The sequence below is a fragment of the Giraffa tippelskirchi genome, chromosome 12 (genome assembly GCF_054371585.1).
Source record: "Giraffa tippelskirchi isolate mGirTip1 chromosome 12, T2T-mGirTip1v1.2.pri, whole genome shotgun sequence".
NCBI lineage: Eukaryota > Metazoa > Chordata > Mammalia > Artiodactyla > Giraffidae > Giraffa > Giraffa tippelskirchi.
Genome location: NC_137286.1, coordinates 11,679,791 through 11,692,639, shown reverse-complemented (window position 1 = coordinate 11,692,639; position 12,849 = coordinate 11,679,791). Strand labels below are relative to the sequence as shown.

Here is a 12,849-nt window from a genome sequence, read left to right as displayed (position 1 = left end):
AAGTTGAAAAGTCTCACCCACTGCTGATTTGTATGAATGAAGAAAGAACCATATCTAGCCATAACTTGGAGAAACTTAACAAGTCCAAACACAAAAAGATTCCAAGAAAAAAAAAAAAAAGAGGCTACGTCAGAGGAATAAGAATTATATTGGATCATACTTAGCAGTTACACTAGCTGCTAGAAAACAAGGGAATAATGCCTTTAAAGTTCCTGAAGGAAATATTTTGAGTCTAGCACTGTATACCCAGCCAAATTAGCAATTAAGTGTGGAGCAAAATATTTCTTTGACTTCTATGGATTGAAGAAATTTATTACTCACAGACCCTTCTTGAAGGAATTGCTTAAGGAATTGAGATGAGAATGAAACAAAAAAATTGGAAGCAAAATGAAATAGGAATCCAAAAAGAGGAAGAAATCAGGTAGTAGAAACAAGCAAATCAAAAGAAACCCTAGAATGCTAGTTGCACAATAAGCCTAAAAATGAAATACTGTGAAGAAACTAAATCATCTTATGGAGTAGGCAAAGGTTTCTTATATTATTAAATTTGAAAATCACAATATACCATTTTTCCTTCAAGAATTTCCACAGTTACATCACCTTCTTTACTGGATCCAAACAGTCGATTTGATCCTGCCATGAATATTTTTAGATACTCGTTCTTGATTTTAATTTGGGGAATTAAATTATCGACAACGCATAGAAAATGTAATTAACATTAGAGAACAGAGTATAAAAGTTATAAATTCCACCAAGAGAAGTGATGCCACGTAGAGAGATACAGGTAGGGAGGAATGAAAGATAAAAGTAAGTTAAGTCTAGCGGTGTTCGCTATGCTTCATCTTGTATGCTTAGTCGCTCAGTTGTGTTCGACTCTTTGTGACCCCACGGACTGTAGACCACCAGGCTCCTCTGTCCATGGGGATTCTGCAGGCAAGAATACTGGAGTGGGTTGCCATGCCCTCCTCCAGGGGATCTTCCCACCCAGGGATCGAACCCAGGTATCCTGCATTGGAAGCGGATTCTTTACCGTCTGATTCCTACCCAACAGAAAATCGAGATACTGTGTGCCGTGGGGTTAGGAAGTCAGGCAGGGCGGGTAGGGTAGAGGGAGGTGCGGCATGGGTAGGAAGCAGGGCCTAGGAGCATAGGGATGGTGGAACTGCACGCGCTATGCGAGGAGCGGCGGGTACGTGCCTAAGGCAGCGGGTACGTGCATGAGGTTTGGGCTCAGCAGGGTGCTGAGCGGAAGGGGCGTGTCAGGGGCGGGGCTTATCAGGGAGAGGGGCGTACTGCCCCACACCCCACGTCCTGCGTCTCCAGAACATGCGCAGACGACTCTCCTGCCGTGTTTTGCGGCTCGCGCCGTCCAACCTCTCGTGGCATCGCTTCGCCTCACGTCTCGTCATCGCGCTTCGCGTCTACGCTTGGCTTCGCCGCACCCGACGAGTCATGCCGCGCCTGCCCGTGCTTTGCCTGTTTCCCCGCCGCCGTGTGACCCTGCTGGTCCTGCAGCCTGGCCTGCGCATGGCCCACTCGGAGCCTCCGCGCCAGCAGCCGCTGTCGACCATCGTGAGTTGGGGCCTATTCTCCCGGGCGGCGAGGGCGGGACGCGGCGGGCGGAAGCGCGTGGCCTAGGCGGGAGCGCCCCGACGGGTGGAAGCAAGGAGGACGCGGCCGCTGCTCGAGTGGGAGGCTTGGGTGGTCCGGAGGGCTCGGAGGCCGCTAGGGAGCTGAAGCGGCGTCGCGGTGAGGGCGCCGGGGTTGGGCCTGAGGCGGCGGGAAGCGGGGACCTCGAGGAGGGCGAGGGCCTCAGAGGACCGGACCTTCGTCGTCGGTACCGTTTTGGGCGCGAAGTCCGAGGGGCAGAGCCGTCGTTGCACCTCAGAATATCTCCCACTTCGATAGCGCCCTTAATTGCCAAGACCTAGCATTTTCCCTAAAACGTTGGAAATCGCGGGCAGCGTCTAGCTTCCGGATTTCAAAGGTCAGAACGGGGGCACCATGAGGAGGAAAATGAGTTTTCCTCAGAAATTTCAACTGGGTCACCTAGGAGGGGAGTTCTGCTTTTTAGGTGTCACCGGGCCCCCAGGTCGAGGACCACATCCAAACTCCTCAAAATGTTTGAAGCAGTTTTCCACTTCGAAAGCCGCCCTCCTAACAGCGCTGTTGCTCTCCTGTTCCAGGAGGTGGCTATTGCACTCGTGGTATTTTTCACCGTCTTCTTAACCCCAAGTGGGTACCTGGTGAGCAATCTGGACCAGTTCAGAAGAGAGTAGTGCACGAAGATGTGGAGCAGCTGTTAACGTCCAGCAACTTTGAGAAAACGCTCTAGCCTCTTTAAATGAGTAAAAGTGCTTTAGTTGGGTTGATGGTGCAACCATTGTGGGTGTTCACTTTCCTGACCATATGCTTATGGTAGATATTTTGCACTTTTTTTAGTATGGTGCATTAGAGAAAGAGGGTGCAGTCATTTAAAATTGTTAAATAAAACTGAGACACTTGTTTATGCTTGCTGTTATGTGTGATCACAGGTTATTTTCTAAACATCGTGAAAGCTGATGAAATCTACTGAATTAAAATACGGTTAACCTTTGAAAGGTGGGAAGGGAAGGGTTGGGGGAAGGAGGGAGTGGAGGGGAGCAGGGGAATTAGAATGCTGACCTTCATGCAGTCGGAATTTCAAAGGTAACTTTAAGTCCACCCTCCAGTATCAGAGGTTCCATATTCAAGGAGTCGACCAATCTTGGATCCTGTAGTACATAGGATCCTGTAGTACATATTTATTGGGGAAAAAAAAAAAAGCTTCATGTGTTGCACCTTCCATGGCGGTCCACTGTTTAAGGTTCCTTGAATTCCAATGCAGGGGTGCAGTTTCACTCCTGGTCTCGGAACTAGGATCCCACATGCGGCCAAAAAAAAAAAAAAAAAAATCCGCATGTAAGTGGACCTGTATTGTTCAGGGGCTAATTGTACAATAATGAGAACTTTAATGAATGATCAGTCGTACTGAACTTTTTTCTTCTCTTACTTGATGTTTATGTTTTATGTGCTTTAGCTTCTAATGTATGCCTCCACATACTCCAAATAATAGCAAAAGACTGGCCTACCTTTGTGCTAGCTGGGAAAGAATATTGAACATAGGAGTCTTTAACATAAAACTGGAGCGCTTAATTTTATGAACCACTTACTTGACAAGTATTTATTGAGTATTCTCATGGAATAATGCTATGGGAAAATGGTAGCTCATTTTGGTGAACAGACTATTGCCCTGTCTTGTTAGTTAATTTTACATGCATAAAGGTGTCACATTCAAAATATAGTTGATTCTTGTTACTTGGGGTAGTTTTATTCTGTAGTCACTGTGAATGCTGAATTAGCAAATACTGAAGCACTGCTCCTAGGGGAAATATAGGCTTAGGTTCTTGTGAGCCTCTGGTCACAATGTGTTAATATTTTGCCACCTATCAATATATATTAGGCTTCCCAGGTGGCGCTAGGGCTAAAGAACCTGCCTGCCTATGTAGGAGGTGCAAGAGATGTGAGTTCTGTCCCTGGGTAGGACAGATTCCCTAGAGAAGGGAATGGCAACTCACTCGAGTATTCTTGCTTGGAAAATTACATAGAGGATCCTGGCTGGCTTTGGTCCATGGGGCCGCAAAGAGTGGGGCACAACTGAGCGACTGAACACTTTGTCAGTATATAACCTTATATGTCTTTTTGTTTAAGGATACCTTATTTATTATATATTATTGATTCATCAGTTTTGTACTCATGGCCAACAGCACTATAACATGTCTGATTGAAGCTTATGTAATACGTATATTTTCCCTCTAAGGCACATCACAGTCTTGTGCTTAGATACTCTGGGCAGCATTTCAGCCCTGGGCTTGGGGGCAATTTTATCTCTTAGTTTTAATTTAATTTGTTTTTTTTTTAATTAATTTTTTTCAAATATAGTTGATTTATAGTGTGTTCATTGCTGTACAGCATAGTGCTTCAGTTTTATATATATACATTCTTTTTCATGTTTGTTTTCATTGTGGTTTATCACAGTATATTAGTTCCCTGTACTATACAGTGTTGCTGCTGCTGCTAAGTCGCGTCAGTCGTGTCCGACTCTGTGCGACCCCATAGACGGCAGCCCACCAGGCTCCGCCGTCCCTGGGATTTTCCAGGCAAGAATACTGGAGTGGGTTGCCATTTCCTTCTCCAGCGCATGAAAGGGAAAAGTGAAAGCGAAGTCGCTCAGTCGTGTCCGACTCTTAGCGACCCCATGGACTGTAGCCTACCAGGCTCCTCTGTCCATGGGATTTTCCAGGCAAGAGTACTGAAGTGGGGTGCCATTGCCTTCTCCACTATATAGTGTAGGACCTTGTTTATCCAATCTATATATAATAGTTTGCTTGGGGGTCATTTTAAACAGTGAAATTGCCAACAAAAATATAAACAATGTGATGCTAGGTAGATCATGGCAAGGATGCTTGTTTACAATAATGAGTCAAAACAGGAAGGCAGAACATAGCCTTGTTTGACCTTAGCATTGAGCAATTCAAATTTTTCACTACCCCTGCATATCTGTGAGTATTGTGAAAGTGTTGTGAGTATTGATTTGGGGATTGCAAATCAATTTTAGAAAGTAGGGTTTGCAAATGTGGACTCTACAAATAATGAGAATCAAATGGAATTTCTTGAAGGAGGTCTTGTTCTTATTTGTGAAATGTTTGAGGAATTTTTATTTTGTAATTTTAAGAATTTACAGTGTATTCTTTTGGGAAGGACTAGTGTATAGAATGGGCTTCCCAGGTGGCGCTAGTGATAAAAGAACCTTCCTGCCCGTCTGGGAGACTTAAGAGATGCAGGTTCAATCCCTGGGTTGGGAAGTTCTCTTGGAGAAGGAAATGGCAACCCAGTCCAGAATTCTTGCCTGGAGAATCCCATGGACAGAGGATCCTGGCAAGCTATGGTCCATAGGGTCGAAAATAGGCACAACTGAAGTGACTTCGCATGCACGTACAAAGTGTGTAGAAACTTTTCATTTCTTCAGATTAAATTTTTGTGGAATAGTTTAAAATGTGAGTTTGGGGAATAAATGAAGTAGTTCAACTTGATTTAAAAGTGAAATTTGCCAATAAACTAATGATTTTCTTGGTAAGACAGCCAGTTATAACATATTTCGACAGTGATATCATTGAACTTTATCAATAGAACTTTCACTATTTCTTAGATGAGTACTTTATTGGCTAACATCCAGTAGGTATAAAGTTCTGGTATTTGATAAAATAGCTAATCATCAGCATATAGATACAGTGTCTGTCTATTTCATCTCCATAGCAAGATTTAAAATTTCTCTAGGAAGTGTGAGTTATGACAATTTTTTAATTCTTAGATGTGGCATAGTGGATAAATAAAAATATTTACTCTTTGAGCAAAAGACTTAAATTGGTCCTTCAATACACAAGCATTTGGTGAGCATGTGGTCTGTAGATAGGAAAGCAGTTCTTACTTCTAACATTTAGCTCAATGCCTGGCAAATGTTCTAAGCTCTTTTTTGTTTTAAATATATCTGTTGAGTGGTTAAACTGCTGATAAGACAAATAGGGTTCATCTCTCTTGCCAAATTCAGCCTTTTCTAGTAGTGGCGGCGTGTAATTCTATGTTGAGGAAGATTATATAAGAAATGGAATAATTTTAGTCAACAGTAGAAGTAAAATGTAGCATATATATTGACTAAGCTTGTCAGTTTTTCCTTGACAGGTTTTGGCAAATTTATAGAAATTACAAGTTCAGGTCTTTAGACAGGGACTTATAAATCATTTGTAACGTTTATAAGCATGATGAACACAATATTTAATTTGTAAGCATGATAAATACAATATTTGTGGCAAATATTTGTGTCAAAGATTTTTACAACAAAGGTTGATAATTTGAAATACTTTTATTCCGAAAGATCGAGGTAAGCCATTTTTCAATATAGAAAAACCATTTTCTGCAAAGTTCCATTTATTTTTAAAGTTCTGTTGCTATGGCAAGTTGCTGAATTTGGGTAAATCGTTTTACTTCTGGAAGGCTGTTTCCTTTTCTGTAAAATGAACAGGTTGACCTAGACCAGTGATTTTTAACTTTTTGCTTTATTCAAATCAATATGTCATCATTGAAAGATTTTCTGGCCTACTGTGTAAGCAAGGCATTAAAATTTTTTTTGAACAGTAACCTAGAGTTAGTCAGAATTAAACTTTATAAATCAAGTATTGATTAAAATCTATCCTGTTTATAACTTATGCACATATGCATAAACATATACATTCAGTACAGTGCTTGAGTAGGCCCATCAAGGCCAATCACTTCCATGATGTCATACTCATTTAGTCAGCCTATACTTCTCTCAGCTTTCTTACTTCAATGTTCTCACCACACTTTTACTTGGCCTCATTTGGACTTCTACTCCATTCTCTTCTGTGAGGAACCTGCTGTTTTTCCTTTTTTACTTATCCAGCCTTTCCACCTTACCCACTCTGATTTAAGTGTTCTATTGCCAATACCTTTAACTTTGCCCTTTTATCTTTTTGTTCATTTGCCCTCCAAAATACAAATCCTGTATCCGTCTTAGTGTCCCGATTTTGGCTTGGGCAAGAGCTGCAAGGGAATCAAAGAATTGCACTATTACTGCTATTAAAAATTCATTGCCTCCAAACTTACAAGCCTGCAGTGCTTCTTGAAATTCCTTTCTCTTTTTCTTTACTTTTTATGATAGTGGCCATTTTAAACTTTCCTCAGTGAGATGTTGGTGAGATGCTATACCACCCACTTCCCTGGTGGTTTAGTAGCTGAGACTCCACACTCCCATTGCAGGGGGGCCAGGTTCCATCCCTGGTCAGGGAACTAGATCCCACATGGCGCAACTAAAGATCTCACATGCTGCAATTGAGACTAGGTGCAGCCTAAATAAATGTGTATCCTTAAAAAAAATTAAATCTCATGTTATCTCCATTTAGCATGTTAGCCTTCTACTTAATCTCAGTGGACTACTTCATCTCCTACTTCACAGAGAAAGTTGAAATGAATCCTTAATTTTTGCCTGAAAGTGAAAGTGTAGTTGCTCAGTCCTGTCTGACTCTTTGTGATCTCATGGACTGTAGACCACCAGACTCCTCTGTCCATAGAATTCCCTACGCAAGAATACTGAAGTAGATTGCTATTCCCTTCGCCAGGGGATCTTCCCAACCTAGGGACTGAACCCGGGTCTCCTGCATTGCAGGCAGATTCTTGACTGTCTGAGTCACCAGGGAAGCCCAATTTTTGCCTGCCTTTCTACAAATGTAACCGAATCCAACCCATCTTTCCTCTAATTACAGTGGAACAATCACCATTCTAAGGCTGATCCCCTATCCTCTGCTCTGGGTCCTACATTTTTCCTACCGTATATTAAGCTCTGCTGCTGCTGCTAAGTCACTTCAGTTATGTCTGACTCTGTGCGACCCCATAGACGGCAGCCCACCCGGCTCCGCTGTCCCTGGGATTCTCCAGGCAAGAACACTGGAGTGGGTTGCCATTTCCTTCTCCAATGCATGAAAGTGAAAAGTGAAAGTGAAGTCACTCAGTCGTGTCCTACTCTTAGCGACCCCATGGACTGCAGCCTACCAGGCTTCTCCGTCCATCTAACTTAGATTTCTCTGTACTGATTCTATCTCATGATAATTTAAATATGCCCAACTTTCATTCTTTAATAAAGGGAAAAAGGCCCTTCTACCTTCTTCAGCATAAGCACCCAAGTTTTTGGTAGCTTTCTCAACTTCTGCTCCACTGATTGAGTTATCAATGAACTGAACACTTATTTCTACTCATCATTCCATTGATATTGGTACCCAAGGTCATCAGTAGCTTTGTCACTAAATCTAGTAGATAGATTTTAGTCCTTTCCATTTTAAGTATTTGGCATTTATTTACTCTGTTTTTGAAATAATCTCTTCAGTGGTATTACACTTACCACAGACTTATTTTTCTCCCATCAGTTTGTTTTTTCTTAGTCTTAGCCTCCTTCCCCTTCTGCTGAAAATTCCTTCTCTCTGTGTGTTCTTACCTTTGGATTGCTTCAGGTGCTTGTTGATTACTCCCAAATCTGTCTTTCTGTCCTAGATCTTCTAAAATCCAGGTAGCTATTTTTGTCTGCCTAGTATTTCCTCTTTGATAATGTGTAGACTTCAGATTAAAAATGCCCAATCCTGAAATCTTTCTCCCTTCAAATCTGCTATTCATCCTGTGTGTATTTATTCATTCAATGTTCGAGCACCTCCTGTATACCACAGTATACTGTGCTAGGTACTGGATATATACAAGAGAAATAAAGTCACTGTCCTAACAGTCTAGAGGAGGAAATACATAATCACAAATAAGATATGAAGAATAACCAGGGAACCTAACCAGCTGGGGGGAGGGGAGTCATTGAAGGTATGTTTGCTAGAATGATATTTAAGTTGAGACCTAAAGACAAAAAGGTGAAGTGAAGGGTGGGGAAGGGGATGAAAATATCAGAAGAAACATAGAGTATGAGACCCTCAGGAGACCAAGATCTTAATATTTTATAGAACCGAGGAAAGCTACGTAGCTGGAAATGCTGTGAGTGAGATGGAAAGTGTTGTGAGAAGGTGATGAGAGAGTAGGTGGGAACCAAATCGTAGATGGCATATAGTCCATGTTTGAATTAAATTTTCTTTATTATACTTACATGTGTGCGTGCTAAGACCCCTCAGTCGTGTCTAACTCTGTGCAACCCTATGGAGCCCACCAGGCTCTAATGTCCTTGGGATTCTCCAGGCAAGAATACTGCAGTGGGTTGCCATGCCCTCCTCTAGGTGACCTTCCTGACCCAGGGATCGAACCTACATCTCTTTTGTCTCCTGTGTTGGCAGACGGGTTCTTTACCACTAGCACCACCTGGGAAGTCCATTATATGTACAGGAAAGCTATTAAAGGATTTTGGACAGGAAAGTGATAGACTCTGGTTTTAGGAAGATAACACAAGTAATTTAGGCTTATGAAAGTAAATGTAACAAGTGAATCATGTTTGCCTTGAATCTGAAAAGCAAGATACCATGGTCTATCAGCTGCCTATACCAGAAATAAACGTAGGAACCCTCCTTAACAGTCTTTTTCTTTACTGTAGTTCTAATCTTAAAAAGTCTTACTAATTGTACATTTTAAACTTTTCTTTTTTTTGACTTTCATACAGCTGCAGCTTCACCCCTTAACTGTCTTAGCTGTGCTCTAATTATATTCAACTGCTCCTATTTTCATATCCCTATCACGAATATTTGAATCTTCAGAATGCCTCCAGCCTTTGCATGGACTCTCTAGGACGCTTTCCCTCTTCTACTCTTTGCTTCTCCAATTTCCATTTTGGCTTGGAAAATTTTTACTCACTTCTATTTCTTTCTCAAGTCTCAGATTTAATGTGTCCTTTGGGAAACCTGTGTAGCCTTCGTGTTCTGATGACATCCTCAGCTTACTCTTAAGATAGATATGGTCTCTTTATAAACATGTGTACTTCTGGTTCAGTCTTACTTCTAGATTGCAGTCTTTTGAGGTCCCAAACCAAGTCAAGAGAGGTTCACCCACTTGTCTGATTGCTTTGCTCCCTCTGCGTTCCCCACCTTAGTTGACTCTGCACTTCAGCCCCTATCCCCCTGCCTCTGAGAGGCTGGCAAAATCACTTCTCAACCACTTCTTCCAGAATTGGCAAATGCAGGACTTACCTCTCTTAATCTCTATATTTGTCAGTTTCTGGCCTGGTAATTCTTCAATGTCTGTTTATACCTTAAAACAGTTTTTTGTTGTTGTTGTTCCACTGGCCTAGTTGCTTGTCAGAAGTACTAGTCTGACCTACCTGTTCTGCTGTTTCTAGAGGTGGTGGAAGTTCCTAGAGTATACTTTGCAGTATACAAATATATAATTGAACTTCCCAGAGTTTGACATATTAATCTGTTTTTTAAATTATGTTAAAATAAATGAAAAGTTACCTCTATATAAGAAGAATAGAGAATTCAAAATAATCTCCAATTGTTTTAAAAAAAAAAACTTTAAAAATTATTTATTTAGTTAGTTATTTTTGGCTGTGCTGGGTCTTCGTTGCTCTGTGTGGGCTTTCTCTGGTTGTGGGGAGTTGGGGCTACTCTCTAGTTGCAGTGTGTGGGCTTCTCACTGTGGTGACTTCTTTTGTTGTGGAGCATGGGCTGTAGGTACTCAGGCTTCAGTAGTTGTGGCTTGGGGGCTTTAGAGCATGGGTTCAGTACATGTGGCACATAGGCTTAGTTGCTGTGTAGCATGAAGCAGCAGTCCCTGCTACTTCCTGGAGCAGGGATTGAATCAGTGTCCCTGCATTGCAAGATGGTCTCTGTAACTCTTAACCACTAGGGAAGCCCCTTAAAAAAACTTTTGATTGAAGTACAACATAAAGGTGCGTGAGTTAATACAAATTAATTTCACAAAGTTAATAGAACTATGTAACCGACACCCAGACCAAGAAACAGAATATTACCAAGATTCAAGAAGCCCTTCTTGTACCCGCTTCCAGTCATTAGCCCCTAAAGATAACCCCATCCTGTCTTCTAACAGCATAGATTAGTTTTGTCTATTGAAATTTTACATAAGTAGAATAGTACAGAATGTATTATTATGTCTGTCTTAATGATCTTATACATGTGAGATATATCCATATTGTAACTTAGGATTTATCTTAAGAGATTTATTGTATGTGGGATGAGATTAGATAAAGAAGGTGGTCCAGCACACATGTTCCACTTTAAAGTAAATCTAAAGAAAAACTCAAAGACTAAATAATTAAATAACAGTAAATTATAAAAGGCCTATACCTACATACATTACCACCCTTATGGCAGAAAGTGAAGAAGAACTAAAGAGCCTCTTGATGAAAGTGAAAGAGGAGAGTGAAAAAGTTGGCTTAAAGCTCAACATTCAGAAAACTAAGATCATGGCATCTGGTCCCATGACTTCATGGGAAATAGATGGGGAAACAGTGGAAACAGTGTCAGACTTTGTTTTTTTTGGGCTCCAAAATCACTGCTGATGGTGATTGCAGCCATGAAATTAAAAGATGCTTACTCCTTGGAAGGAAGGTTATGGCCAACCTAGATAGCATATTTAAAAGCAGAGACATTACTTTGCCAACAAAAGTCCGTCTAGTCAAGGCTATGGTTTTTCCAGTGGTCATGTATGGATGTGAGTGTTGGACGGTGAAGAAAGCTGAGCGCCGCAGAATTGATGCTTTTGAACTGTGGTGTTGGGGAAGACTCTTGAGAGTCCCTTGGACTACGAGGAGATCCAATCAATCCATCCTAAAGGAGATCAGTCCTGGGTGTTCATTGGAAAGACTGATGTTGAAGCTGAAACTCCAATACTTTGGCCACCTCATGCGAAGAGTTGACTCGTTGGAAAAGACCCTGATGCTGGGTAGGATTGGGGGCAGGAGGAGAAGGGGACAACAGAGGATGAGATGGTTGGGTGGCATCACCGACTCGATGGACATGGGTTTGGGTAGACTCTGGGAGTTGGTGATGGACTGGGAGGCCTGGCATGCTGCAATTCATGGGGTCGCAAAGAGTTGGACACGACTGAGCGACTGAACTGAACTGAACTGAGAAGACAAAGGATAATGAGAAATTTCTAAAAAGCTTTCATACAGAAAAAAAAATGTTATCTACAAAGAAATAATCAGATCTCTCACTGTAATACAATTTTGAAGGCAATGAAGCAATACTTTCAAAGATAGGAGGGACAATGATTTTCTTTAACTGATTAGAATACTATACCTAGCCAAACAAGCATTTTAGTGAAAGTGGAAAAAATAATTTCTGGATGAGCAAGGCCTCAAAGTTTACCATTTGGAGTATTTCAGGTGGTTTGTGGAAAATAATCCTTGTTTTTCCTTTTGTTCAGTTGCTAAGTCATGTCCAACTCTTTGCAGTCCCATGGATTGCAGCATGCCAGGCTTTCCTGTCCTTCACTATCTCCTGGAGTTTGCTGAGACTCATGTCCATTGAGCATGTGATGCCATCCAGCCATCTCATCCTCTGTCGTCCCCTTCTCCTGTCCTCAATCTTTCCCAGCATCAGGGTCATTCCAGTGAGGCAGCTCTTCACATCAGGTGGTCAAAGTATTGCAGCTTCAGCTTCAGCATGAGTCTTCCCAGTGAATGTTCAGGGTTGGTTTCCTTTAGGATTGACTGGCTTGATCTCCTTGCTGTCCAAGGGACTCTCAAGAGTCTTCTCCAGCACTAGTTTGAAAGCATCAGTTCTTTGACACTCAGCTTTCCTTATGGTCCAAGTCTCACGTCTATATATCATTACTGAAAAAAGCATAGCTTTGACCAGACAGACCTTTGTCAGCAAGGTAATGTCTCTGCTTTTTAATGCACTGTTGAGGTTTGTTATGGGCTTTCCAGGTGGCGCTAGTGGTAAACCGCCTGCCAGTGCAGGAGACATAAGAGATGTGGGTTCGATCCCTGGGTCTGAAAGATACCCTGGAGAAGAGCATGGCAACCCACGTCAGTATTCTTGACTGGAGAATCCCATGGACAGAGGAGCCTGGAGGGCTACAGTCCACAGGATGGCAAAGAGTCAGACACGACTGAAGTGACTTAGCAAGTTTGTCATAGCTTTTCTTCCAAGGAGCAAGTGTCTTAATTTTATGGCTTTGGTCACTGTCCACTGGATTTTGGAGCTCAAGAAAATAAATCTGTCACTGTTTTCACTTTTCCCCCATCTATAGGACATGAAGTGATGGGACTGGATGCCAAGATGTTAGTTTTTTGAATGTTAAATTTTAAGGCAGCTT

The 12,849-nt window shown here is 41.8% G+C and overlaps 1 protein-coding gene across 1 annotated transcript; it reads left to right on the top strand.

Moving 5' to 3' along the window:
• Positions 1-1,315: 1,315 nt before the first annotated feature.
• COX8C (cytochrome c oxidase subunit 8C) lies at positions 1,316-2,516 on the top strand. Its single transcript, XM_081548154.1, has 2 exons — positions 1,316-1,572; positions 2,187-2,516. The coding sequence occupies exons 1-2, from the start codon at positions 1,327-1,329 to the stop codon at positions 2,277-2,279; spliced, it is 339 nt and encodes a 112-aa protein (XP_081404280.1). The 5' UTR covers positions 1,316-1,326; the 3' UTR covers positions 2,280-2,516.
• Positions 2,517-12,849: the final 10,333 nt, after the last annotated feature.